Here is a 26,931-nt window from a genome sequence, read left to right as displayed (position 1 = left end):
TATGGCCGACTCCTCAGTGTCCCTCAGTTTTTCTTGGTTGTTGTTTCGGTTTCACAACGCTCAGAGTTACTTTGTTGCTTCACTCTCAAAGCCGCAGCAGGCTGCTGATTTTTAGCAAAAAAGCTCTAAAAAACCACACACCACCTTCCCAGAACCAAACGGCAGATAGACAAAGTTAACAAGTTAGCTGATAAAGAGATAGATATTTCCCTCAGGAAGTGTGAGTCAGAGCTAAAAACGAGTAATTACTGGACTTATGTTTGCTGGGTAGCCAGAAACATGCTGTTTAAGTAGGTGTTTAACAGGCAGTGAGGTTCTAATAAAATATGAGTTGCAATATATAAAAGGTTTTAAACAGTGATTGGGGCTAACAATCAAGATATCCTGACCTCTTCAATTTGAATATTATTTTTTTAATCTGTCTCTGCGTGTCCCCTTACTTTAAGAAAATGAAATACTGAAATTGCTAAAGTATCCCTTCACTCTGCCATTGTTTGTTTAATGTTTTATAGCTACAAATAAATGTTCAATACATTTCTTTGATTGCAACATCTCATGTAAACATGAAATAATCTATTGATAAATCAATTGCTCATATGTTTACCAGGGAGGTAAAGGAAGTCCTGGTGCCTACGGACCATCAGGAGAAATAGGAAGGAGGGGATTCAAAGGTACCACCTGATACTCAAACTCCAGACAGATGGAGATCTGGGTACTAATTATAAAGTGTTTGTAATGAAAATTTTGATTACAGGTGAGAAAGGCCCGCGCATAGACCTTCCAGGAACCACCGGATTGAGAGGAGAGTATGGTCTTCCAGGAGAACCAGGTACAAACATTAGTTCATACAGCTTTTGTTTGTTCTCTTCAGGTGTTGATCGGCACCAGTTAACAATTAGAGTCTCATTTGTGGGTGATTTACAGGCCAGAAAGGATTATTTGGACAAACAGGTGACAGGGGTTCACCTGGTTTTGATGGAATAGAAGGGAAAAGGGGAGAGCCAGGCGATCCAGGAACAGGAGGGTACCCAGGTAAGAGACTCACATTCAAGTCCCTTATTTAATGGTATAGTGGGCATTGTAGCAGAATTACAGTGCAACTTGTTCACAATCTTGTGAACAACGTTTTTGTTTTCTGCAGGCTCTGATGGGCAGAAGGGAACACCTGGTAACCAAGGTCCAAAAGGCTTTACTGGATCTCCTGGAAAAGATGGACATCCTGGTTTACCTGGTTTTCCAGGAAACAAAGGTAACATACCCAAACCAGCGTCTTCTCTTTCTTTCTCTTTAAACTACACTCTTGTTGTCCACCATGTTCCTCCATCTGATTAATGCAAATGTGTGCAGGTTTCCCTGGCCTGAAAGGTCTTTATGGATTACATGGACTGAAAGGACAAAAGGGTTCCCCAGGAACACCAGGTATTCAGCCCAATTCATAAAAACAATCTCTCTGTGTTCTTTTCAAGATACTGCTTTCGTATATTTTACGTAAAGCTTAAAGACCCTTAAAACATGTATTTCTCAGACAGCTACTATAAACAATTGGCTCCAATATGAACAATATCATTTTTGTTATTTCTCTCCTCTAAGGGGCAGGGCTTTGTTAGAAAAAGGTGATGTCACATACTTCTGTGCACCAAGTAGTATTTAGCAACATTTGAATCTGACAACAGTTGCTGGCGGTGGTGGTTTGTTTGGTTGCTGTCAATGAAATCTTATTAAACCACATCGATACTGTCCTAATGTAGTGGCATGTTTTTTTAGTGTTAAACTCTGAAGAAATAATATCTAAGTTTGTTTCTTTAACTTTGATTGTTGCTTATTTAGACATTAATAATCTGTTTTATTGACCATGCTTTCAGTAATGAGTAAGCACTTTTGTAATTGGTAAAGTCAATCGATGTTTGTTTCTGAGTTTCTCATTACATCGACTGCAGTAGAAACCATGTGTCAATTTTTATGTTAGGTAAAGACCTGAGGCGTAAAACAAATGTTTCCTGTTCATATATTAATCAGGTCTGGATACCACTGGACGAGCAGGGGAACCAGGAGGCAAAGGAGAAAAGGGAGAGGGCGGCGACCGCAACAACCAGCCAGGTGTTCCTGGCACAGCGGGTTTGAAAGGCTTCCAGGGATCTCTAGGTTAGCTGTTACTCCATACTCTTCTATGTTATTATCACATCTAAGAAACCTGCTGAGCTCTCAATAAAAGAACCAGTGATGCACAGCAACACATAACGTATGTTGTGATTGGGTTTCACCATCTTAAGACTTGAAACAATCCCATGTTTCATTTGTTCAGGTGACCATGGTCAACCTGGACTTCCAGGATTTCGCGGCACCATAGGACCAAATGGGACACCAGACAGACCAGGATACAGAGGTGACCCTGGCTCTACAGGACCTAAAGGGTACCAAGGTGAGAACATACAGTGGGACCGAAAAAAGCATTGTTAAAAGAAACAGAGCTAAAGCTTTCTCCACTTTCCTCTTTTTGGTATACTATTACTGTGACTGAAATCACTCACTTATTAATTTATTCACTACTCAAATAGCAAATTAGAGATTTAAACCAAGAATACATATTCATTGAATAATCATTTTACTATTTCACCACTGTCACTATTTTTTAAACCTGCATCTGAAATAAGGTGGCCTTAAGGTTAGAGAAGCAGGCTTGTAGCTGGAGGGTTGACAGTTCAATTCCTGGAGAAATGGTAAAATCCGGGTGGGGGTTTGCAGGAGTAATAGTTGATAGTTGTAATTTTGTCAATGGCAACAGCAACTGTAGTAGTATTCACATTAGTAGTAGGAACTGTATATTGATATAATTCACAGTAGTTATAGAATACTATATCTAGAATATATATCGAGATATGTTGCAATATTGTAGATATGGGGATATATTACAACTTTTTAAGATTTTTTAAGATAAGATTTTTTTTTTTTAATCTGTGTGTAAAAAAGTTTTTCAATCAATCAAAACAGTGGGATCTCCAATTATTACAGGCCCTATAACATCCAACATCACAGCAGTACTTTTTGTGCAATCTGAACCACTGTCTGCCACAAATCTTTGCAAGTAAACTATTGATTAAAAATGACATGGTAAAATGTTTCTGATAATTAATACAGTATTTTGATGCTGGGGAATTCATGTCTGCCTTATAAACTAACTTTATTAATTAATCCTTTATTAATTAACTTTGTCTCTCAGGTTTCCCTGGAGCCAATGGATTTCCTGGCTTGGATGCTCCCCCTGGTGATAAGGGTGTACAGGGATTTATGGGATTTCCGGGAGCCCCTGGTAGTAAAGGATTCAGAGGAGATCAAGGTTCCTTTGGATACAGGGGGCCAAATGGTGTTTCTGGGAAGAAAGGTAAGCATGAAGGGTTGGATCTTTTCAAGAACAAACCTTTAACAGTGGCTTCGGTTCAAATAACAAGTGAAATGTTTGCAGTAGCAGATCTGTAACTTCCATTGTTGTGTCAGGCCATTGATGAGTATTATGATGATGATGATGATGATGATTTCTAATTGGAGCTAAAAATCAATAACAAATATATTAACACTGGAACTATACTAATTGCTGTCAATTCAGTTGAGTTATCATTATTGCCTTTACAACAACCGTTATTAGGATCTTGCCTTGGTGAGACTATAGTGCAGGACAAACAAGACAACATTCAATGCAGTATATTAATAAAATCATCATATCAATAAAACATATTTAAATACACATGTATGTTAAATATGATAAACAAAATAAAATAAAGTATACCTTTTACAGTTTTACAATTTCAACAGTCAAATAACCAAAACATATCAGAATGCTTAAAATACCAAAAATAGTGTGCTGCAAGAAGTCCTAAAACCTGAGTCATCATTGTAGCACTTCGTTTCCCTCACCTCAATTCAGTGGCTTTTTTGAATGTGTTTTTTGTTAGATGCCTGGATTAAGGTCTGTAGTTAACATAAGCAAGAGATTTTAATTTAGTTCTGCATATAAAACATATTAGTAAATACCCCACTCGTGAATTTTGAAGCTTTTAAATGTCTTAAAAAAGGCGGTTGCTCACAAGTGGCTTAATGAGACCACAAAATGTCATCACGGCAAACACTAATCTACCTTTAGCTTAGTGGTGGTTTCATGAAGTCATGGCCGTGGTGTAGTTTGTTGGTAGGCTTACTTCAGCTTTTTACTTCTGGTGATTGCATTTAGTTTACATTATTTTGCCAGACAAAACGTGTAGTATTGTTTGTTTGCCACAGAGATTATATTCTGCATTAATCCCAAATCCAATGGAAATATCATAACATTATAATTTATATATTAATATTAGCTTTTTGTCAAGGGTAACTTCCATGTTGGCCTACACAAATATATCATCCCTGCAGAACTCTAATATTGCAAAGAAAACCAAGAAAAAGCAAATGTACCTTAAAAGAGCCAATGATGGAAGTAATACATGCTTTACTAGCATTCAACTGATAATTATGTCTAGGCCTGTAATATTGTGCACCTGTCTGCAGCTTGAAAATAGGATCACCAGCTAAAATCTGTGTACTACAATGTTGATATCCTTTTTCCCTACAGGAATAAAAGGAGAGCAAGGAGTAATGGGAGTTCCTGGTGTTGTTGGTGTGAAGGGCGAAAGAGGCCCAAGTGGTCCAAAAGGAAACACTGGACTTCAAGGTAAATTGTGCGCTTTCATATAACATACAGACTGCTCACTCGTTACCAGACGAGTGCTTTTATGTTTTATGTCTTGGTCATTACGTGATCGTTCTGTGCTGCAGGTTTTCATGGGATTCCAGGAAAACAAGGTCCTCTTCCAGTTCCCATCAGAATTCCAGGAGAGAGGGGCCCTGCAGGACCACAGGGGATCCAAGGACCAAATGGGTTCAGAGGGGAATCAGGGCCACAGGGCCCCCCTGGTGATGCAGGTTAGTGGTTCTAACTAAACCTTTTTTGTTCTTGAGCATCTCAAAGTGAAATGTCCGGCTCAGCAACATACACATGTATCAGTGGGGCAGGAAGTGGCGTGCTGACAGTGTGGCAGCACCCCATGTTTTTTTTGTTGAACAGCAATGGAAATTTGAAATAACATTTTATACGTCTCATATGAACCTCTGCGGGGTTAATGTGATAGATCCTCACTCGTTTTCTGTATGAAATGGTTTCATCATCACTTTCATCCCTTATTATAAACTATAGTAACCTGGTTATGGGTCATCCATACACTTCCTCACTCCCTCTTCCTCTTCTCCCAGTTCTCATGCATTAGCTCCATGTTATTGATTGTGTTGTTGCTGTGGTTGCTTCGACATACAATATGTTGATGTGTAAGTTTGCTTTTCTAAAAGAGCATCCGGACGAGCTGATGCAAGGGATGGTAGATGGGAGGGGGATGAAAACAAGGGTGCTGTAATTTATCAACACAATGCTCAAATCCAGCAAAAGCAGTACATAATAACGCTGATGAGAGCAAATCATCCACCAGTCAATCTATGAGAATGCTGGGGAGAACATTTTTTTTTTTTATTCAACTATAGCAAGTCTTTTGGGGACATATTTATAATAGTAATAATGGTCCAAAATGGTTTAAATTGCATAGTTTTAAGTCGTAAATAACTAAAGGTTAGGTGTTAATAACTGTTAAATATAAATGCTCCTGGCCATTCAATTTAAAGCATAAAACATTAATATGGTGCATCATTTAGTATGACATCATTATATAGACTGAATTTATATCAGCAGCACCAACACTGACTGGCTTCCAGCGCCGTTGACTCGTACCCTCTTTCTGTACAGGTTTCATAGGACCGAATGGGCAGAGGGGCATGCCTGGGATAAGTGGTCGACCAGGAACACCTGGATTTCGTGGAGAGTTTGGACAAGAGGGCCACCCCGGCCTGCAGGGCATGGAAGGTGAGTGTAACACTGTGGGGCAGACCTGGATTAGGGTTGATAAACCTGGATTAAAAGATTTAAAGTAGGTGGAGACGCCTAAGCAGGGAACCAGTTACCAAGAGGGTTTTCTTGTTATGTTTTGTGAAAGTCGGTTTAGTGACTGAATAAGCATTAATAGCATTGAGCTGGGGACCAAAGCGTCCATTAAGGTCTGTTTATATTATTATGTAATTATTTTAGCGCAGATGGTTGACTGAAGCTATGACAGCATTTGGCCACATGCATAACGACATCTGTGTAAGGGAAATCTTATTTGCATGATACATAGTGCAACTATGTTACACAGTGCTGCATGTATCAAGTGTGTACAGTATAAACATGTATAAATGCATTGCATAAATGATAATTAGTTCATTCCTCAATAGGTCACCGTGGCAACCCTGGTATCCCCGGGCTGCCCGGTATGCCGGGCCGCAGTGTCAGCGTGGGTTACTTGCTGGTGAAACACAGTCAATCAGAACAGACACCCATGTGTCCTGTGGGTATGTCTAAACTGTGGGACGGCTACAGTCTGCTGTACCTCGAGGGCCAGGAAAAGGCCCACAACCAGGATCTGGGTAAGTCAGGGTGAACTGTGACAAATACCAGTGTGAGCTTGTTACATATCAGTCCTGTCAGAACAGACATTGTGATCCAATGAACCAGAAGACATTCCAGAGCAATCGGGCCCATCGGATCTCGCTGCTGGCAGAGTTTGAATTGGGGCCGTTTAGACCAGCCAGTGTCCTCACTCTTATATTTCACATTTCAAACTGAGCTATAAAAGCATGATGTGGGTGGAAAAACAGAAAGTGACCTTTTGAAATATTCTGCACTATAAATAGACATGGTGGATGACAGAAAAAGGACAGACTTGTTTTTCATTACACTATCTCACGGTCATAGCAGTGTTCTCAGTTGTGATAAACTACTTTCCACTGCTTGTCCTCACATCCTCAAAGTCTAATTCAATTGGGTGTTCCAGTTAGAGCCTGCTTTATTTTCCATCAGTGTAATCACATTTTGGCTCTAAATTAATAAACTATGCACGAGAGGGAGAACACAGCTTAATGGAGAACTTGTTTCTGAAGATCTGCTTTCTATTTAACCTTCTTTCACTAAGTGTGAGAAATTCTTAAAAACACAAAATTAACCAGGAGAAATAAAATCCCCACTCTAGTTTCAGTGCTGCTTTTTACCACAGGCATTACAATAAAGACAAACTGTACAACTGGCTTAGATTTTCCAATAAAATGCTTTTTTCAAAAACACAAACTACTTTGTTTAGGATCAAATACGACCTCCCATTTCTTATAAAAAAAAACCACATAATTCCTATAACAAGTTAAATTCATATGTTATACAATGCACCCTTGGGGGTTCAAGGGTTTTTTCTGCTACAGCATGACTTGGTCTGGTATAACCAGTAGTTTAAGGTGGCAAATGTTAGCTAATGTTTAGGTAGATGTGGCTGGATAATTAATGTTACAGAGTCAGTTAATTTACTTTATTCCTAATCTCTACCGTTTTATAGTAGAGATTGTACAGTAGAGAGTCAAGAATAAGAAAGTGTAGGTCCTCCATTGAGCTCAGCTGTATATTATTTTTTCTCTCATACTTTGAATCTGTTTTAAATGTTTAATTATGTCAGTCTTATTTAATGCCATTTATTCATTGTATACTTTGTGTGTGTATGAAATTTGAGTCTTTTTTCCAAAAATCTTCGCAGGTTTGGCTGGTTCCTGCCTCCCAAAGTTCAACAGCATGCCCTTCCTGTACTGCAATCCTGGAGATATCTGTTACTATGCCAGCAGAAATGATAAATCCTACTGGCTGTCGACGACTGCTCCTCTTCCCATGATGCCAGTAGAAGAGGGAGAGATCCGACCGTATATCAGCCGCTGCTCAGTTTGCGAAGCTCCATCAGTTGCCATCGCAATCCACAGTCAGGACATCACCATCCCACAGTGTCCTTCAGGCTGGCGCAGCCTGTGGATCGGTTACTCTTTCCTCATGGTAAGTTCTGGTCTTCCTGCTAGATGAATGTGTTTCTTTGTCAATTGTGAGACCTTGATGCACCTACCATAACAAAAGATTTATATTAATTGGCAACTATATGTCATCTATCTATTTTCACTTTACTAATGATGGATACTACTATTCATCTTGCAAAAAGGGTTGTATAATGTTTTCTGTGGCTCTGGAGTAGCTTTGGGAAATATAAAAACATCTTGGTTTGGAGACTAGAACGCCTGTGTTACAAACTGGGAATGTGGAGACTGAGAGATGTGAGTGTTTACCAGACAGGGAGCGTCTCATGAAAAGTCCCTGTCAGTGAGGGAAGTGTAGGACGCAGCATTCTTGGAGCTTGGCCCATGCTAGTGACTAAAAGTCACAATACCTCAGCCTTGCTGCTTAGATACAGATCAAAGTTTATTCAGTCTTCCTTTCCATAGTCTGTCAACTTTATGGAAGTACAATACTAGATTATTGGGAGACTCATTCAGGCTTACAACTCTCAAAGCAACCATTGTCTCTTGTTACAAAGAGGTCGACACTTTTCCTCCTACCCTCCACTGTTCTACAGGGCTTTGTTTCCTATTTTAAAATGTTTTGGGCAAAATCATCTGCCACAGCAAGAAATGTCTTTGCAATCAAACATTTTATGAGTAAAACCAGGCCTGATAACAATCAGTGTAGTTTCTCGGGCAAGGCTGGCGATATTCTATATTTTGTTATTAAAAAACAAAACCTATGTATTTGTCCATCTCTTAATTTTTCCTGATTATCCTACACTCTCTGTGGCACTAAGATTCAGCCTGTTCATTCCTACCAAATATGAAAGTCTTTAAAAACGGGTCACAAATATATATTTTTCTACGCAAACAGGAGTACATTTTTCAATTTATTGGGCACTGTCCATATTTTTTCATGGCTTTGATGTGCTAGTATTCATGGCAGCAGGACAATGTGTTATTTTTTGTCATTTCATGGGTGATTTGTTGTCAAAAATAAAATACACAATATAACTTTAGCAATAAATGTATCCTATAAGTGTGACATGTAACTAAATACTCTTGTGTACATTTGATTTCACACCTTCCTCATTTTGTCCCCTCCACAGCACACAGCAGCAGGAAATGAAGGCGGAGGTCAGTCGTTGTCATCACCCGGCTCTTGCCTGGAGGACTTCCGCACAACACCCTTCATTGAGTGTAACGGGGCCAAAGGCACATGCCACTACTTTGCTAACAAGCACAGTTTCTGGCTAACCTCCGTAGATCAGTCCTTCCACACTGAGCCGGCATCAGAGACGCTCAAAGCAGGTCAGCTCCTGTCACGCATCAGCCGCTGCCAGGTCTGCATGAAGAACTTGTGAGGGACTTTACAGTAACGCCGACACAAACAAGTTGTTGCATTGACAGTGGTCTAGTGTCATCTTGTTATCTATGTGCTAAACCAAACAAATGGGGATCTGAAATACTGGTTTAAATCAATGTAAAACGTTCTCCCCGAGCAATGACTGTGAAGCTTTGAGTGAAATGTCCCACTGTAGATAAAACAAGAGAAGCCCCATGATGAATTCAACAGCTTTATGGGAAAACAAATATTTTTGTGTTAAATGTGGATTGGTGCTTACTGTTTTAACTTATTACCTCAGCTACAATGACATATTGTTAACGATCAGAGACCGTACAATACAGCTGAACCAAAGACGCCCATGTTTATGCACTGCTTTAGTTTATCTAGATGATTGTATTGTTTAGTGTATGCAGCCCACCATAAAGCCACTAACACTGCTTCTCAGCCAGCTGAAGAATGGGTCTTGAACAATTGTTTGTTGATACTATTGACAATATTATCCTGCTTTTATTCCATTACTCTTAAAAAAAAATTGCTTTTATAATAGAACTTTTCAAGCTGTTCATCCGTTTTATGCATTTATCAACTATTGCAATATCGCCTGTAACTCTTTATTTTTCAGACACCATTATGTTCACAAAATGCACTGATTCTGTTTGTATTTATACCAGCTGAATGAACTTGACCCATGTCCACAGAAGTTTAAACATATGTCTTATCTAATACTAATCATGTCACACTCATTTTCCTTTACAAATCTACTAATTATTGAACTGCCAACAGGACAGAATGTAAACAGCTCAGATCAAAAGTCTGACTTTTGCTAATCCATGCTGCGGTCAATGATCCTGAATATTTTTCACAATTTAGAAAGTAGGTCAAATGTTCTACTTCACTTAGATTCGCTCGTTTGGAAATCACCGTTTGATCAGGCCGGTAATATGCTTATAATTAACCGTATTGTTATCTTGGTAATTCGCATAACAGGATTAATTCATTGGATTGTAAAGATTAAATGTTGTTTGTTATACTTCTGATTGTGTTGCTTTACTCTCACAATCTAAATCTAATCTGGCCGACCAGACAGACTGTAAAATAAAAATCTTTATTATGACAGCGTTCTTAAAAATTCAATAGGTTTATCAACTATTTACACTCATTGAAAAGTTCCAAATGTGCCTATGAGATATAAAGATCTATATTAAGGCTAATAACGGAGCATAAAAGAAAACAAAAGAACAAATGATTTGTTGAAACCTTAAATCACAACTATAATTAACACCAATGTGCCAAATAACAATTAGTGCTGTTAACAACAAAACATTAACAAAAAGCAGTGATTGACAGTGTGTTATTTGATCATAGACACATTTTTGGGATACAAGTGTGGTTTCAGCTGTTGTGGTGGAATGTTTCAAAGTATAGAGTGAAAACGCAACAAACGTTTATTTCCCATCCTTAAAATGTTAGCGGACACTATGACCGCCAGCTGGTTTTTCTGACAGAATCAAGAATGTGTATTTGTGTAACCGGGATATCATTAATGCCATTGTGTAGTAAAAAAAGTAGTACCATCACAGTATGTATTTGGTGCGCAGAGCAACGTCTAGATTGTCCTTCATTAGAAATAAGTCTCTGCCGGTAGCAGCCTCTAGCAGCAGCCAGACCTGGTCCGTTTGGTGCTGGCCCCCCTACACTCCTCCAGGTCCACCGTAGGAGACTCCTGGTTCTCATTTCTCTTCCTCAGGATGGAAGGCAGCACCAGATCAAACAACGCCTCAAACAGAGTGTCCACATTGTAGCCCGTCTTGGCACTCGTCTCGAAGCACATCTTCTCGGCGGGCAGGCTGCTCTTTTCTTCCAGGCCCTTGTAGCGGAGTATCCTCCCGTAAAGTGCTGCTGCATCTTCAGGGGTAACCTGTTTGTGTAGTGTCATCCCAGAGAGGGAAGTGGGGGAGGCCGGGGGTGTGGGGCAAGAAGATAGCGCCTGTGGTTCTGTCCTCTCCTCCTCACACCCCTCAGACGCCACATCTGAGTCCAGACACAGCTGGGCTTTAGGGTCTGTGAGATCAGCCTTGTTGCCCACTAGAGCGTAAATGCAGTCATGGTTAGCAGTGTCGGTCAGGGAAAGGAAGCGCTCCTCCAGCTCAGCTAGGCTCTGCCAGTTGGTGACGTCGTAAGTGAGGATGATAGCGGCGGCACCTCTACAGTACATTGAGCCCAACCCGTGGAACTGTTCACGACCTGAGGAGATAGGGAGAGCTCAACAGTGTTCGACTCAAACTCAAACCTCATAAACACACAGACTTAAAACAGCCACACTGGATGAACAGCCCTGCAGAAGGACACACAGTACAGAGAGAAGTTGTGCAAGACAGTCAGCAGTTTGAAAACAGAAACAAGCTTTGTTGTTGAAATATGCAGTATTCCTGAAAGGGCACATTGTGTGCGGATACTTTGCCACAGGGGGCATCTCTTGGACAATACTCAGTACCACTTTATCCAGTACACATAACTATGATTATTTTGTTGATTAACTGAATGTTTTCTCCATAAAATGTCAGAAATTTGGGAAACATTACTGTTAAAATGTCCTGTAGTATAATGAAGTATCTTCAAAGTCATTGTTTTAACCTACCAATAATTCCAAACTTGAAATATATTGAGTTTAATTTTATACATGAACTAAAAAGAGAATTGTTTATTTTTTGACAAACTGGAAACAGTAAATGTTGGACTTCTTTTTGCTTGAAATAACTGGAACAATTAATTATAATTAGTCAGTTGACTAATGATGAATCAACTAATCATTTCTGCTATAATGCTATCTAAGAGTGTATTCATCACACAGATTCACCACAAATACCTCCTGGAGTACACCAGAATACTCTGAAGATCTGAGGTAAGGTTGAGGTTACATACTATTGGCTGAATGACAAAAAAAAGTAAATAACTCAGCCGACGTTGTGCATCTGGAAATCTGAAAGATGTATGTAAGTTTGGAAAGACTAGGTTTAAGCATGGGGAGTCAGGTCTTCCTTTACCAACCCTGTCATGTGACTATTAAGAGGAACAGGGTAGGCGGCTTAAATGCCTTCATGGGGCTTTGAAATTAAACTGAAAAGGGGCATTATCAGTGGGAAAATAGCAACAGACTGTTTTCAACATGCCGAGCCAAACATCTGACATAGTTTAATTAACAACCCTTGTAACTGACACTCTTTAAAAGCTTTACAGCCGACACTGATAGGTCTGAAACAGCAGCGTTTAAATGACTCAGCGCTGATCCAGCATTTCTCCACCACAGTGACTAATAAAACAAACACAAGGGCGACCTGTCAGAGGTCATGGAGTTAGGGGGAACATAGACAGGAAATGGTCAGACTTTCCTTATCTATACGGCTCACCAACTCTACTTTTGTGCAGTCGGTATTTGCCCAAGAGGGTTAATTGTAATCAATGTTTGCACAATACTGGAATGTGGTGCAGTTCTAAGCTTATTCATCAGCAGCAACTGGATGAATCACCAACATGTAATATAAATACCTAAATTAGCAGATTTAAAAGAAAATAAATCTTAAGTCATTGTGATCCTTGGGGCCATTAGGGACAGAAGTTATAGAAAAGTATGGGTTTGAATGTTCAAATATTATAGGTACTCAATATAACAGTTATTTACCCAGTTTATAACAAACTGGGTCTGTGTATTTTAAATCTTCCCGGCAAATTAACAGCATTCCACAACAAAGGTGTTACCAGCTACAGAGCATAAAGACTGCTATACGTGTTACCGTACCAAGTAAACAGTCTCATGTAGTGCTGAAACAAATAATCAATAATTAAATGAGTTAGCAAACAGAAAATTCCATCTTAGTTTACATTTTTAGTCAAGATTTAGTAAAAATCAACTTGGAATTGTCTGTTTTTTGTCAAATCCTTTCTGAGGCCTCTCTCTCAGGCAGCTGTTCGTAGATTAAAAAAAGGCTGAAAGTGTGTGTACGTGGGAGCGGTTACTGCAGAAGTACTCAGATGACTTTAGTCTTGATTGGGTCAGATTAGGCCAGTATTGAGCAATATGGGACAAGAAAAAGCACACTGTGATTTGTCATGATCAGAAAACAGGAAACAGTGTGGTGTGACTTATTATAAGTAACGCAACATATATTTTAATAAAACAGTATTAAGGTATCTGCAGAATAATAAGTGGGACCGTAAAGGGTTTGTTTAGGAAGCAGGTGTTCATCAGGGTGATTTTGGTCTTTGCTTAATCACAAAGCTACAAAGGCATCACATGCATTTAAGCATATAAGAACCAATTAAAACAGGAACAAATAATCATTTGTAATAAATCTGTAACTCTTTCCTACTAAAGAATTGATCATCATGAAATTTGCTTGATCCAACTGATCAAAAAAAGTAATCGTCTTATTTCATGTTTTACTCAGTGACCAACAGACTTATTTTCAGTTTATTCAGTGTTTTGATAAATAGTCTCTTTTTAAATAAAACACATTAGGTTGTTAGTGTCATGTATTGATTTTTATTTTACTTTTGACCAACGATTTTATCTTTTACTCTTTCAAGATAAAGTCTAGTATACTTTACTTGGGGCCAATGACTTTTGGCTGATACAACTAAATGTGTTAATGATTACAGTTTCTGGCCAGTAGATAGCATTTGTATCAACATAAAATCAAGTAGGTCTAATCAAATCAAGCAGTAGACGGGACACTGGCATTGTTTAAAAAAAAAAGAGTGTGACTGTTTATATTAACATATTCATTTTTGAAGTTGTTCTCAGGGTTAGTTTTCAGTGTGTTTGATCATCAGGATGTTTTTTGACCTGAAAAGCTTTAATTATGCAAAGCTTTTTTAAGACATGGTGTTGTTATTAGGTTCAGCACTCAAATTATAATGTTTACATAACATATAAATAGCAGAGGTGGGGTTTGCAGTCTGTACAGACTGAGCGGTCACATGCTAGTGATTGACTCAGGTGGTGGGGTCACGCGTCATCAGGTAAACAAAGTTAAATACACAGAAGAAATTAAAATAAAGAGTGGAATAAAAAATAAAAAAAGAGAAAAACAAATGAGATAGGTGTTACCAGCAGTGTCCCATATTGAGATGTTGTAAGGTCCCCACTGTTTGAGGAAAAACGCCCCTCCGACGGTGCTGATGGTGTCTTTGAATTTCCTCTCCGTGTACCTGTGGAGCAGCGACGTCTTGCCCACGTTCATGTCTCCCAGGAGAACCACCTTGACGTCGGGCTTCTTCATCTTCGACACTTCGGGCATGTTGCTGAGTCGTCTGGTCCCGAACCAGAGTTTTTTTTATTTTACTCCTCTCTGTATCGCGGAGAAGAAACTCGGTCTAACGCGTCACTTTAATGTCAGGTTGATCGAGAATGTTCCGCTGACCAACGCCATGTTTATGAACTGAAGTTAATGTGTGACGGGGAGACCATCCAGCGTTGGCTCGTCTCCATCTGTTGTCTGACTCTGAACTTAGAAAAGTGGCTGAGGTGAAACAGGAAGTAGGTGAGGATTGGACCGTGGTGATTTTTTACCCTGAGCTACGCTTGTCAGGTTGAGCTACCGGCAGGCTGTGTACCCTGAAGGAGAAGTGTGCACCGCCCCCAGCTGATTACCATGTTCTAGTTTTTTATTATCACCAAAAAAAACACACAGTTTAGTATGAAAGCCCATTTCCGCCACTGTGATGAAAATAATAAAGATCCCATAAGTCATTATAATGACAAACTTTCTCAAAACTATGATTTACTATCTCATAATAATGACTAACTATGAGATAGTATCTCATAATTGTGAGATAGTAAGTCATAATTATGGGATCTCATAATGTTTAAGGAACAAAAAAAGGGGGAAATAATTTCAGACAAAGTAGCCAGGCACAATAAACAAGCATATAATTAAAATAAAACACAACAAGAGGGCGAGGAAATACAGATAATAAATAGTATGTCCAGATTAGGGGTAATTTCAATTTCAGAAGACAACTAGCTTTGTACAGACTATCTTGCCAAATGCATGCATTTGACCATGACACACTTTAGAAGAAAGAATACTCTTGAAAAAGCAGATTCTTCAGACCTCAGGAAAAAAAACTCCTCAAAACAAGACAAATAGTGTTGCTTTAAGAGGCCCTTGCCTTATCACAATAAAGCACAAGTTTGGGCTCACTCTATGAGAGGGGCTGTGAACATTTTAGATAAGGAAGGACATGTTAAAATGCTCTTGTTAATCAGTGTGCAATATCGACATAAAGGTTAACATTAAGTTTAATTATGACACCACAGAGATCTGTAATTTTATTTCATCCATATCGTCAACGCGAAACTGTTTTCCCATAATCAGGACACTGTAATTATAAATAGAAACACACTACAAGAAGGCTGCCATTCTTATGAAAACATCCACATCTGAAATAACCCTAAGAACCTTGCATGTGTATGAGGCCACTTCTACATTTCCCCAAAACTCACACGTATTGCTAGTGTGCCACTTCTAAGGTCACCTACATCTGTTCTATATCCTTTCAGTCTTATAAAACGGTTACAGCAGGCGACATTATATTCTTTAAAACTACCAACTTTTGTTTCATTTCAAGTCGACCGATTTCATACCAACTGCAGTGTCATCAACTCGTGTCCTGCGGTCATATATAGGCTCCTGTCGTATATGTGGACATAAGGAAATTCTTGTGACATAGGCTAACGTAACATGTGCCTCAGAACATACTTGCTGTGCCTTCAATGCTTCCTTCTATGGTAAGCACATGACAACTGATGTAACATTTTTACAATAAGTTTGAATGATATGTTACCATTTACTCTGCACTTTAGTATGACAATGTAACGTAGATGATTTTGTGTAAAAAAATAAAAAAAAAAGTAGCCTGCTTTTATATATTTTTCCGATACATTTTGTGACTTTTTTTCAAGTGTGACTTTTAGTTGCTACACTTTCAAAGAACTAATATTAAAAAAAGAAAGAAAACTTGTACAATGGTACAAACAAACAATGATTATCCATATTTAGAAGACATTTAGTGATGAAGAAGTCATGTTTCTGATTTAAGGTTGGAACAAATCTGCATCTACAAACAGCCCAAATGTACAGGACTGACATTGCACATATGCACATATGCACACATGTTCACCAGAGTATTTAAATGTATTAAGGGTTACTAAAACCAGCACCTAGCGGCCATTAAAGGAAGTGCAGCTTAGCTGTGGTGGCTGCTCCTGACTGTGATGCCTTCAACCCACTGGGATCAAGGACTGTCGGAGGCGCCTTTAAAGGCATCATACACTTCCTGTACTGGAGCACGGGGTCAATGCGCCTCATGATCAGGATCATTGGTGTTCAGTTGTCTGCGTTGAAACGCAGTCCCAGTTTAGGTAAGAAGAACTGTGTTCAACAAGGGGAGGGTTGAAGAATGATCACAACATGCCGCGAGAGATTCAAATGCTCGCCTTTTGCTTCCTCACAGTTGCTCTGTCACTTATCGCCACGCTGGTCTGTTTGAACGAGAAAGGTAAATCGAAGGAAACATTGTGGCATTTTATTTAATTGCAACGCCCTGCTAGCTGTTCTGCTAGCTAAGCTACACGGGGCTGCACTCACTGTTGTTCGAGGAGTTGACACGTTAAGTCCCAGTTGGCTGTGTAACAGGGGGGGGCTCTAGGACCTGGCAGACACCTAGCGCTGACGGAAGAGCAGGCGGAGAAAGGTGAAGCTACCCTCAGACTGCTGATCAGAGGTCGGTTGTTAACATTCCGCCAGCGTCGGTTAAGGTCGTGAAGGGGCCCGGTGACACCGATCCCCAGTCAGTTACTCTAAAGTACGACGCTACGCATTTTAGTTAACGACGTGAAATGATAAACACAGACGTCTAGGCTTTAGCTAGCACACACAGAGTTGATCTGTACAAGATAGCGTCATGGTTCCCAAGTTAAAAACGACCATTAACACCCACACACATTCCTCTGAGCTGCCTAAATGGCCAGTTGTTGCTGTTTGGGACGTCGGTGCCCCGCAGCTTTGATGCAGCGAAGAGCAAAGATCCAGTCCAGACGTCCATTATAATCCGCAGCGTCAACATCTCCGTTCAACCCGGCTATGCAAGCGAACACAACGCGGGGCTTCTTGTGGTCGGACGTAGAGACGAGGACCCTGTTGAACATCTGGGGGGAGCAGGACATCCAGGTGGCGCTGGATGGAAACTTCAGAAACAGCTTCGTGTACCGCGACGTGTCCCGGAGGCTGGCGGCGATGGGCTTTGAACGGACGCCGGAGCAGTGCAGGGTGCGGATCAAAAGCCTCAAGAGGCAGTACTTGTTAGCAAAGGAAGGTAATCTACGCAACAACGGACAGTATCACAAGATTTGTAAGTTTTATGACACCATGGAGATGATTTTGAGCAACCGGCCCGCACTGGATCCTCAGGAGTTCATAGACAGCGGGGCGGGAGGAGAGGAGGCCGTGGATGGCCTGGAGGAGGAGGGAGAAGATGCTCAGGATGCCTACTCGGAGAGCACAGGGGAGTGTCCCTACCCTGCAGAGACTGAAGTGAAGCTGGAGTACCCAACTGTTCCCATCCCTATTCCAGTTAAAGTGACAGTGGGCAATAACAGTAAGTCCTCCCTTATTGTCCACATTCATTTGGTTCTTACTAATACCAGAATCATTTCATTCTATTATGCTCAAAGTTGCATCCCATAACGTCTCACCCATCTCTACCTCAGGCACTTCAGCAAGACCACAGAACAGCAGTCAGTCGGCCTGTAATCTGTCAACCAGAACGCCTAAACGGCCGAGGAAGCGACGTGCAAACTTCCCCATGGAGAAACTAATGGAGCAGTTCCTGGAGCAGAGCGCCCAGGCTGAGGACAACTTCTACCGGGTGGAGGAACAGCGCTTGCAGGCCGAAGACCGGCGCAGGGAAGCCGAACACGGCAGGGAGCTGCACATGCTTCAGATGCTCGGCCAGATGTTCTCCAGCATCTCTTCCGCGAGAAACGGCTCTGCTGCCGCTCCCTCCAAAACAGCTCCGCCTGCCCACGCTCCTGCGTCCTCCCGGGCCTCCCCGTCATGTACACGTGGCCAGTCCAGTCATCTGAGACGCCCTCCACCCCAGACAGACTGTTGCACCCAACAAAGCCAACTGGTGAACCCAGATCCCCAGGGATTAGGTATTAGTTTCGGTGTCGTGTGCAGCAATGAGGTGGAAATCAAAGGCATATCAGCTGTAATGTGAAGGCTCAGTGATGGAGCTGTCACTCCAGTACACAGTTTTTCTTTAGTTCGGTGGTTTGTTAATTTTTCCTAATTCGCAGTACATTCTATCTCATTGTTTTGGTTTTGTTGCCAAACTGTTGTCACCTTGTGTCTGTGTATGGTAAAAACGTAGATTAGACACCAACTCAAGCTGAGCAAGTATCCCACACTTTTAAAAAACTGTCACTTTGCTTATTCCCTCAGTGTTTGAACGCTACTACAGTTTGGGGTCTACATCACACAGAGGCATGGACGATGACATCGTCTCACTGGTAAAGAACATAGTGCCTCCACTGACATCCAAAAAGCACAAGGGACAGGATGGACGTATCGGGATCATTGGAGGATGCCAAGAGTATGTCACAATTTGCCCATAATACAAACATCATTCACCAAAAGAAGAATTTAATTTGTTGTTTTATGGAACATTTTCCCTAATATTTTCACCTCCACACTCTAAAGCTATACTGGAGCTCCATACTTTGCCGCCATCTCAGCACTGAAAGTGGTAAGCGGTAATTCTGATCGCGCTTCTGACAGATTTCTCCTTAATGTTACCCAGTCTGAATTTATGTTTTTGAGTTAAAGTTCAGTTTGGGTGCAGTGACTGTGCCTTTGTCTTGTTTCCAGGGGGCTGACTTGTCTCATGTGTTCTGCACCAAAGATGCTGCAACTGTAATCAAATCATACAGCCCTGAGCTCATAGTTCATCCTGTTCTGTAAGTACAGATCCACCTGCACTGATTATCTTCTGAATATCATTTTGACAGGACACAATTCTTTTGTAGGATTTAAAAGAAAAAAAAACTTTTCATATATGAAAACTATTTATGCGCAAAGCATAAAAAAGCAAATATATTTTGGGACTTAGATCATGACCCAAGTGGGACTTTTCATAATGTGTGGATTCAGACACATCTAACGCAGGTTTGTCTTTATTCATGTGTGTGTGTATCAAGAGACAGTCCTAATGCAGTGGAAGAGATAGAAAAATGGCTCCCAAGACTGCACGGCCTTGTGGTTGGACCAGGTCTAGGGAGAGAAGACGCATTACTGAAAACAGCCAAGGCACGTGGAATACATTTACTCCCCATTGCACTCAAAACAGTCTCTATGGCCAACTGCTTGTGCGTTAACACAAAACTGATCAAAAGTCTTATTTTTTGGCAGTTGTTAGATAGGATACAGTGATGAGTTTATGTTCAACACAACACAACACAACTCCTCATGTTTGTGGCTCTCTGTGTAAACGGTCAAATTTAAATTAAATTCCCATAAAACATGGCTTAGTGGGAATGTCACAGACTTGTAGAGAAAGATCTCACACTGATGGTTCAAATTTTATATGAAAGGAGCACATGTGCACTGCTGCTAAATTGATACTGAAGTGTAGCCCAACTTTGATTAACTTTGACTGATGAAACTAAAGACATTACAGTGTTCTTGTTGGACCAAAACTACTTAATTATAATGTATAATTAACATGTTATCTCCAGATAACCTTTTTTTCTCTCTCTTTTAGGAGGTGATAGAGAAGTCTAAAGCGAGAGACATCCCTATAGTCATTGATGCAGTAAGTTCCTGCTGCTGAACAGATGGGATTTTATTGGCAAATCTGTACACAGTCACTGAGTGTGTTTGTTTCTTTTTAACAGGACGGATTATGGCTGGTTACACAGCAGCCATCTGTTATTCAGGGGTACCAGAAGGGCATCCTCACACCTAACTTCATGGAGTTTACTCGACTCTATGAGGCACTGGTGGGTTTTTCTGCAGAGGTGATCTGGTCACCAGTTGATGGCATATAACATATAATTCTGTGTGTTAATTTATGTATGTCTTTTTGCTGTCTCAGCACCATGAGCCCATGGACATCAGTGATCATCAACGCAGCGTCATGCAGCTCAGTGTAGCCATGGGCAACCTCACTGTGGTGCTAAAAGGAGAACATGATCTCATTACAGACGGCAGTAGGGGTAAGTGTCAAGTCCATGTACATTATGAAAACAATATTTAGACGACAAACTTTTACAGCCAATCCTTTTTTGTAAATAAATACTTTGATGTGAATCCTGAGAAACTTAATAGCTCTTTCTACTTTTTGTGAATTCTTGTTTTCAGTGATCTCATGCAGTATTGAGGGCAGTGGGAGAAGATGTGGTGGACAGGGTGATCTTCTATCTGGATCTATGGGAGTTTTGGCACACTGGGCCCATGCTGCCTCTGCAGCTGGAATGAACAGAAGGTGAAGACAAGATAAGCTGCTGGTCCATTTGTTTTAATAGTAGTGTAAAGCAACTTTTTAAAGGAACATACCATTTTCTTAAATGTATAAAAACACATTTTTTGAACCATTTGTAATACATTTTTGTATTGTACTATATATGATTTACAGCACCTATTTATTTTCCATTCACTTCAGTCCGTTACAAAAATCTAAAAAAAAAGTGAATATGAAGTCACTTTTTGGTTAATGTATTGTAGTTGGAGAAAATCAACATCAAATCAATTATGATATAGTAATTTTTCGACAGCAATGCAAAACAAATAGTTCAAGGCTTTTTATTGTAATAATATACTGCTTTAACTTGTAGTATGTGATAATGAAATTAATATCTTTGGGTTTGGGCTGCATAAGTTGGTTCCAAATCGCATCCTTTTCATTTTCTTTTATATATACCGCAGCTGCCCTTACAAAGTACGTGCTGTTGCATGTAGTATGCATTCAATTGGCACATCCCATTGCAGCTTCAACTTAGACCCTCTTGCTCATATATCCGCTGCACAGAGAATTGTCGGTCAGAGTAGCCAGAAAAGGAATGCTGGCTTGCATACTGCAAAATGTGACCGGATGCAGTAGAAGATCCTGGTATCTTTGGCACACTACATTTGACGGACTATGTATTGGGACATGCTAAATCTTTTTCTGGCACATTAATTAGTATGGTTTTGGAAAACACAGATACTTTCCAAGATGTCACCTTGGGCTGTGATAAACTATAGAGGGAGGTTTTCACCACGTTCTGGCATTGAATAGATAAAATCATAAATCACGAAAATGCTGTTAAGAATCATCTGAAGTAACTACAATACTACGATATATTAATGTCATATTGTACAAATAAATGTATTTTTATGTGTGTCTGTCCTTTTCCTTATCCATATTTTTTGTCCTCCAGTGTAAATCCATCGGTGGTTGCAGCATTCGGGGCTTGTTTGCTTACAAGACAGTGCAACAGTCAAGCATTCCAGCGACATGGCAGGTCCACCACCACAACGGACATGATCCAGGAGATTGGCTCAGCCTTCAAAAAGCTATTTGAAAGCTGAAATCAGCCAAATGAAAATTGTGGTTTTAAAAGCTATACAAATACATACTCAATTTTGCATTGTTAAAAACTGCTAATATAGCCCACCCATAATATAATGGGTGGGCTGGCGGAAAAAAATCTCATAAAGTTGAATTTGAATGAAGGTAAGACGACGCTCACTTTCCAGTGCAAAAACAATTGCACACTGACTTGTAGTTTGAGGTGTATTAAATCAACCCTGTAAGAATACCCAACAAATACGGTCTTCCATTTCTCGAGTATTCATCTGAATGCATTCACCAAACATGCTGGGGTAGCTTCATTTTTCACAACCCACCAAAGAGACTGAGATGGTAAGATAAATAGAACCAGTGTGAACCAGAAACCTGTTTGAATTTTTTTTAAATAAATACAATTTTGTGTGAGTGACTTTTTGAACAAGTTATTGGAAGCTGTCATGGCAGAGTGCCTTTATTGCCACAGGGGGGCAGTATTGACTGGGAGCTTGAAAAACATACCAGAGTCGTGTTTGTTACTGCCAAGGCAAGGGGACTTCTGGCATTAACGTATAACAGAATGGTAATATAAGTAAGAAATTATATTTTAAAAAAATAGGCTGAAATGAATGTTTGAAGCCAAACAGAAATAGAAATATAAATATAAATAATGCATTGACTTGTATCAGTGGCCGCTCCGCACTTCATATTTGTTCAGGCACTTGAGCGGACAGCTAACACGAGCTGCCGCTGGCTGTAAGGACCCCTCGCTCCACTAGCGTTAGACTAGTGGTCGACTCTGCTCACGACCTAGCGCTAGCAACAACAGCCGGAGCTGAATCCCAGCAGTGTTGGACGTTTGCTACAGAAAAACAAGCTATTATTACCCACACGTAAGTCCATCTGCAGGCCGCCCAGCTACAAACTAAATACGCGTAGTGAAGCGTTGTTGAATGATTGTTTCTGCATTAAGTAACGTTATGCTTTGGAAGCTAACAGAAGCTAATGCGGCTAAAGGGGTTACACTGAAGCGAGCACGATATCAGTGAGACCTCTTATAGTGTCAGAGTGATTGTTTATCTTTGTAATGTCCGTCCATTTGTGTCACGTTAACGTGTGTATGTAGCAGTAGAGTGTTGTGTGATTGTATACGATGTAATTGAATAACACTGGTCCGGATCGTCTCTGTGTTTGACACTAACGCGACTTAAACTTTCATTGCTGTCAGTAAGCGATCACATCCCTGATAGCATCACATGTCGGTGTGTGAAGTAAGGGTTTAAGAGTTGGTCGAGCTCAAACTTGCAAAGAGGAGTAAGTTTGTATCGGTTAGTCGACGTGAATCATCACGACTGAAGTAGACCCAGGAGCTCCACTGTTGTTGTGGACGTGTTTGTGGTTGACTCCACATGGAAACACCGGTTTGTAATTCATCCCACGCTACTTTGTTAGTTGTTTACTTCTTGCACAGAGTTACTTTTCCTCTCCCGTCAGTTCGCTCTCTGTTGGCAGATTCATAGTACACGTAGCAAGCCATTTCTAGGATGGCTGCCTTCAGATGAGTTGCCCCCTCCCCCTTTCTCATTTTGTCTATTATTGTGTAAATTCACGGACTGATTTTAAAATGAGTTATACTTGAAATCAAGACAAATGCCGATCGGTTTTCTTTAGCATGGTCGTTTTATGCGACTGAATGAAGTAATAGTTGCCAAGAAAACAGCATTTGAACATATGTACAGCAACACTACACATTTTAATAAGGATTTTTTTTGTGAACAGGTGCAAGTATCGGAGTGTCCCGGGTCCGCAATGTTGAACCCAACCAATGGCGACCCGAGCCACGTTGTAGTGAATTATGTGGAGGAGTATTTGGACCTGGTGGAGACACTACCATTTGACTTGCAGAGGAGTGTGTCCCTCATGAAGGAAATTGATGCCAGGTATCAAGGTAAAAAACAAAAAATGGTTTGCACAATTATCAAAATTTATTTGGCAAAGGCAAAATGTAGAAATACCATCATGAATTATAAATTGTCACACCGCAGAGATGTTCTGGCCAATACATATCCTACAGACTTAAGAAAACATCTTTGTTTGGTACAGATCCCCGCGGAAATCACATGATAATCATATTAATGAGAATTAAAATTGAAGAATCATCATATAAATGAATATACTAAATCATTCGATACTGAGTGGGTTGCAAAAATCATTTTGTAACATATAGTTAAACAATTACTTAACAGATACCTCAGTTAAAATGGCAAATATTGCAAACTGAAATATAAATTGGTGATTTCTTTGAATTTTCCCTTGAAAGTACCATGTAATTAGGTGCTTTATAGAGAAAATTCTGGCAGTGTTTATAGTACACTTTATGGTACACTTGTTACATTCTACAAAGGACTTTAGAATAGCTCAGAGGGTGTTTGTGTGTGTTTGCAGTGATCAAATAAGGCCAGCAATATAATCGCTGTCTATCTGTGATTATACATTACAGTTGGGCATACAATTCAACACATATAGAGATTAAATTTACATGTATACATGCATGTTTTTTCCACACTAAAACAAGACATTTATAAGGTACTTAAATAAGTGTACCAACTGAACACTTAACAAATTATATAGCACATTGTAGACATGTTGCTATAATTTACATTGTAGCTACATGTCTGAACCCAACATCTACAGTCCTGTTTCACCTAGCTAAAACTAATGCAGTCTAATGTCATGCTAGGCCATTAGGACAGTTTTTTCACTCATTATTCACTGACTAAAACAACCTCCACACCACATAATACAGTCAAGAAGATTTTCTAACATGACAAGTAACATCATTTATTTGTGTGTACCTTTCGAGAATGTGTTGAATTTCAGTATTCCTATTCACATTTAAATTTTTCCCCTTGATTTCTTCTTTGGCAGATGTTCTGAAGGAGCTTGACGATGCTTATGAACGGTACCGCCGAGAATCTGACTCACTTCAGAGGCGAAAGCTTCAGTTATCCATTCAGAGAGCGCTGATTCGTAGTCAAGAGCTTGGCGATGAGAAGATCCAGATTGCCGGTCAAATGGTAGGTTTAGAGAGCCCTGCAGCTGCTGATTGGCAAACTTCCAGGTCTGAGTGTGTGCAACTGTGTGAGTACAGATAAGTGCTTTTCCAGGAACATTTGTGCTCAGAAAATTGACCCTGAGAAAATAAAAACCTGCTTAAAGGCCTTTGTGTATAAGGTTCTCCATTTTGCACACATTTTAATTTCTCTGGAAGCTGTGAATAGTTATGTTGCTGCAACTCTGGCTATTAACAGAATGAACTATGTTATAATGCATAGCTTGATAAACAAGAAGCATGTCTTACCTTTTGCTCTTCACCGATTTCCTATCCAAGAAATATGTTTCCTGCAGTGATTAACTTTTCAAATACAAAATCATCATAACACATTGTTTATCAAAGAAAAGCCATTCTGCAGCTTGCTACTTTTTAAACTAAGCAAGTTAAGGTCTTAATTGTAGTTTTTGTTTTGCAAGTGTTTTCAGACGACAGCAGGCAGAGCTTAACAGTAAATCTGAACGGTCTTTGTTTGCAGGTGGAGCTGGTTGAGAACCGAACACGACAAATAGACTGGCATTCTGAACTTCTCCTTTCCTCTCAAGAAGTCCCAGAGAGTCACGTTCCCACAGCTACATCCATGACGGCCACTGCAGTGTCCATGATGTCATCATCATCATCATCATCAGCCACCGTTACTCCAGGCAAAACTGGCCATCACGACAAGAAGCGTGATGAGGTCACCCCAGGCTCAGCCGGTGGAGACAAGGCCGGCGGAAAACGCTCAAGACGTCAGAAAAACGGAGAAAGTCGGGAAAGTTACGGGGGTCTGGATCACACCGAGGACGCAGGAGTGGGGGCATCCCGGGAAAAGAGGGCTAAAACGTCTTCGAAGAAGAAGAAAAGGTCAAAAGGAAAATCTGAGAGAGAAGTGTCGCCCCCAGACCTGCCCATCGACCCGGATGAGCCAACATACTGCCTGTGTGAGCAGGTGTCCTACGGAGAGATGATTGGCTGTGATAACGATGAATGTCCCATTGAGTGGTTTCACTTCTCATGTGTTGGGCTCCATCACAAGCCCAAGGGCAAGTGGTACTGCCCCAAGTGTAGAGGTGAGAATGAGAAGACCATGGACAAGGCCTTAGAGAGGGCCAAGAAGGACAGGGCATACAATAGGTAGCTCGCTCTGTCCGGCCCAATGAACACTTTTGAGTAAAAACATAATTTTACGTTTTGTCTTTATTTCCATTTACTGGCAACACTGTTTAAAAAAAAAAAAAAAAAAAAGTAAAGAATTGAGGAATGTTGTAAATTGTTATTTTTTTATAACTTCTGCATGGCTGAGAAACAAGACTGCGGCCTCCTGGTTGGGATTATTTGTAAAAAAAATGGAAACAGTACAGTACAACCTGCATGTATCTTACATCCCCTTTTGTTTTCATCATGCATGCAACATCACCCACTTTATATATGCTCAATTCATTTCACAAATAAAACCTTTCTAAATAAAGTAGATTTTAAGGATGTTTTTGACCACCTGCTAAGTGGCATAAAAAAAGAGTTATTGCAGGTTTAAGGGTTAGTTTTACATATTTATGCCTCCACTCCAAAAGCATGTTTTCAGGTTGTCTGTCCGTCCCTGTCTCGTGAACGAGATGTCTCAGGAATTTCTGGATGTCATTTTTTCCTTGGCCATAAATTGTAATGCTAATTATGGCAATTTATGGCATCAAGTGATGACATATTAGAGGAACATGGATGCAAACTGACTGGTTGGCAGAGGTTAAACGGTATGGCGGTAATTCTAGTTTACATTTTATGACATGCTGTACTATCATTTTTTCTGACATACTAAACCCTTGACTCTTTTTAATGGCTTTTAATGTAGTGAAATTTTATGAGCTACTAAGATGACATTTCATGACGTACATTTTTTATGTCAAACTATACTAAG

The 26,931-nt window shown here is 40.1% G+C and overlaps 4 protein-coding genes across 8 annotated transcripts in view; 3 read left to right on the top strand and 1 right to left on the bottom strand.

The window, feature by feature from the left end:
* col4a2 (collagen, type IV, alpha 2) overlaps positions 1-10,346 on the top strand; it is a 60,573-nt gene extending 50,227 nt beyond the window's left edge. Inside the window, exons 35-48 of the mRNA XM_054615680.1 lie at positions 608-671; positions 755-829; positions 925-1,032; positions 1,142-1,249; positions 1,348-1,419; positions 2,017-2,142; positions 2,303-2,419; positions 3,218-3,379; positions 4,598-4,696; positions 4,801-4,947; positions 5,816-5,932; positions 6,340-6,531; positions 7,683-7,969; positions 9,078-10,346. Of these exons, the coding sequence (XP_054471655.1) occupies positions 608-671; positions 755-829; positions 925-1,032; positions 1,142-1,249; positions 1,348-1,419; positions 2,017-2,142; positions 2,303-2,419; positions 3,218-3,379; positions 4,598-4,696; positions 4,801-4,947; positions 5,816-5,932; positions 6,340-6,531; positions 7,683-7,969; positions 9,078-9,332 (1,929 nt within the window). The 3' untranslated portion in view covers positions 9,333-10,346. The remainder of the gene's footprint in view (positions 1-607; positions 672-754; positions 830-924; positions 1,033-1,141; positions 1,250-1,347; positions 1,420-2,016; positions 2,143-2,302; positions 2,420-3,217; positions 3,380-4,597; positions 4,697-4,800; positions 4,948-5,815; positions 5,933-6,339; positions 6,532-7,682; positions 7,970-9,077) is intronic.
* A 216-nt stretch (positions 10,347-10,562) lies between these two features.
* On the bottom strand, positions 10,563-14,902 carry rab20 (RAB20, member RAS oncogene family). The gene is made up of 2 exons (XM_054615683.1): positions 14,424-14,902; positions 10,563-11,560 (listed from the first exon to the last, which is right to left on the bottom strand). Exons 1-2 carry the CDS (start codon positions 14,611-14,613, stop codon positions 10,968-10,970), a joined length of 783 nt encoding a protein of 260 aa, XP_054471658.1. The 5' UTR covers positions 14,614-14,902; the 3' UTR covers positions 10,563-10,967.
* Positions 14,903-16,544: 1,642 nt separating this feature from the next.
* naxd (NAD(P)HX dehydratase) lies at positions 16,545-22,358 on the top strand. 5 transcript variants are annotated; one of them, XM_054615163.1, is made up of 11 exons: positions 16,906-17,974; positions 18,087-18,533; positions 18,823-18,973; positions 19,081-19,126; positions 19,249-19,337; positions 19,578-19,686; positions 20,141-20,191; positions 20,274-20,378; positions 20,474-20,594; positions 20,740-20,863; positions 21,798-22,358. In XM_054615163.1, the coding sequence occupies exons 1-11, from the start codon at positions 17,461-17,463 to the stop codon at positions 21,946-21,948; spliced, it is 1,908 nt and encodes a 635-aa protein (XP_054471138.1). In that variant the 5' UTR covers positions 16,906-17,460; the 3' UTR covers positions 21,949-22,358. The 5 variants fall into 5 exon arrangements, with proteins under 5 accessions (XP_054471141.1, XP_054471139.1, XP_054471138.1 ...); XM_054615166.1 differs by lacking the exons at positions 16,906-17,974; positions 18,087-18,533 and adding an exon at positions 16,545-16,739; XM_054615164.1 differs by lacking the exons at positions 16,906-17,974; positions 18,087-18,533 and adding an exon at positions 16,746-16,876.
* A 270-nt stretch (positions 22,359-22,628) lies between these two features.
* ing1 (inhibitor of growth family, member 1) lies at positions 22,629-26,754 on the top strand. The gene is made up of 4 exons (XM_054615410.1): positions 22,629-22,818; positions 23,705-23,873; positions 24,854-25,002; positions 25,516-26,754. Exons 2-4 carry the CDS (start codon positions 23,735-23,737, stop codon positions 26,155-26,157), a joined length of 930 nt encoding a protein of 309 aa, XP_054471385.1. The 5' UTR covers positions 22,629-22,818; positions 23,705-23,734; the 3' UTR covers positions 26,158-26,754.
* The last annotated feature ends 177 nt before the right edge of the window (positions 26,755-26,931 follow it).

This window comes from Anoplopoma fimbria, chromosome 16 (genome assembly GCF_027596085.1).
Source record: "Anoplopoma fimbria isolate UVic2021 breed Golden Eagle Sablefish chromosome 16, Afim_UVic_2022, whole genome shotgun sequence".
Taxonomy (NCBI): domain Eukaryota; kingdom Metazoa; phylum Chordata; class Actinopteri; order Perciformes; family Anoplopomatidae; genus Anoplopoma; species Anoplopoma fimbria.
The sequence above is the reverse complement of the archived record's forward strand: the minus strand, read 5'-3'. Positions and strand labels throughout refer to the sequence as shown.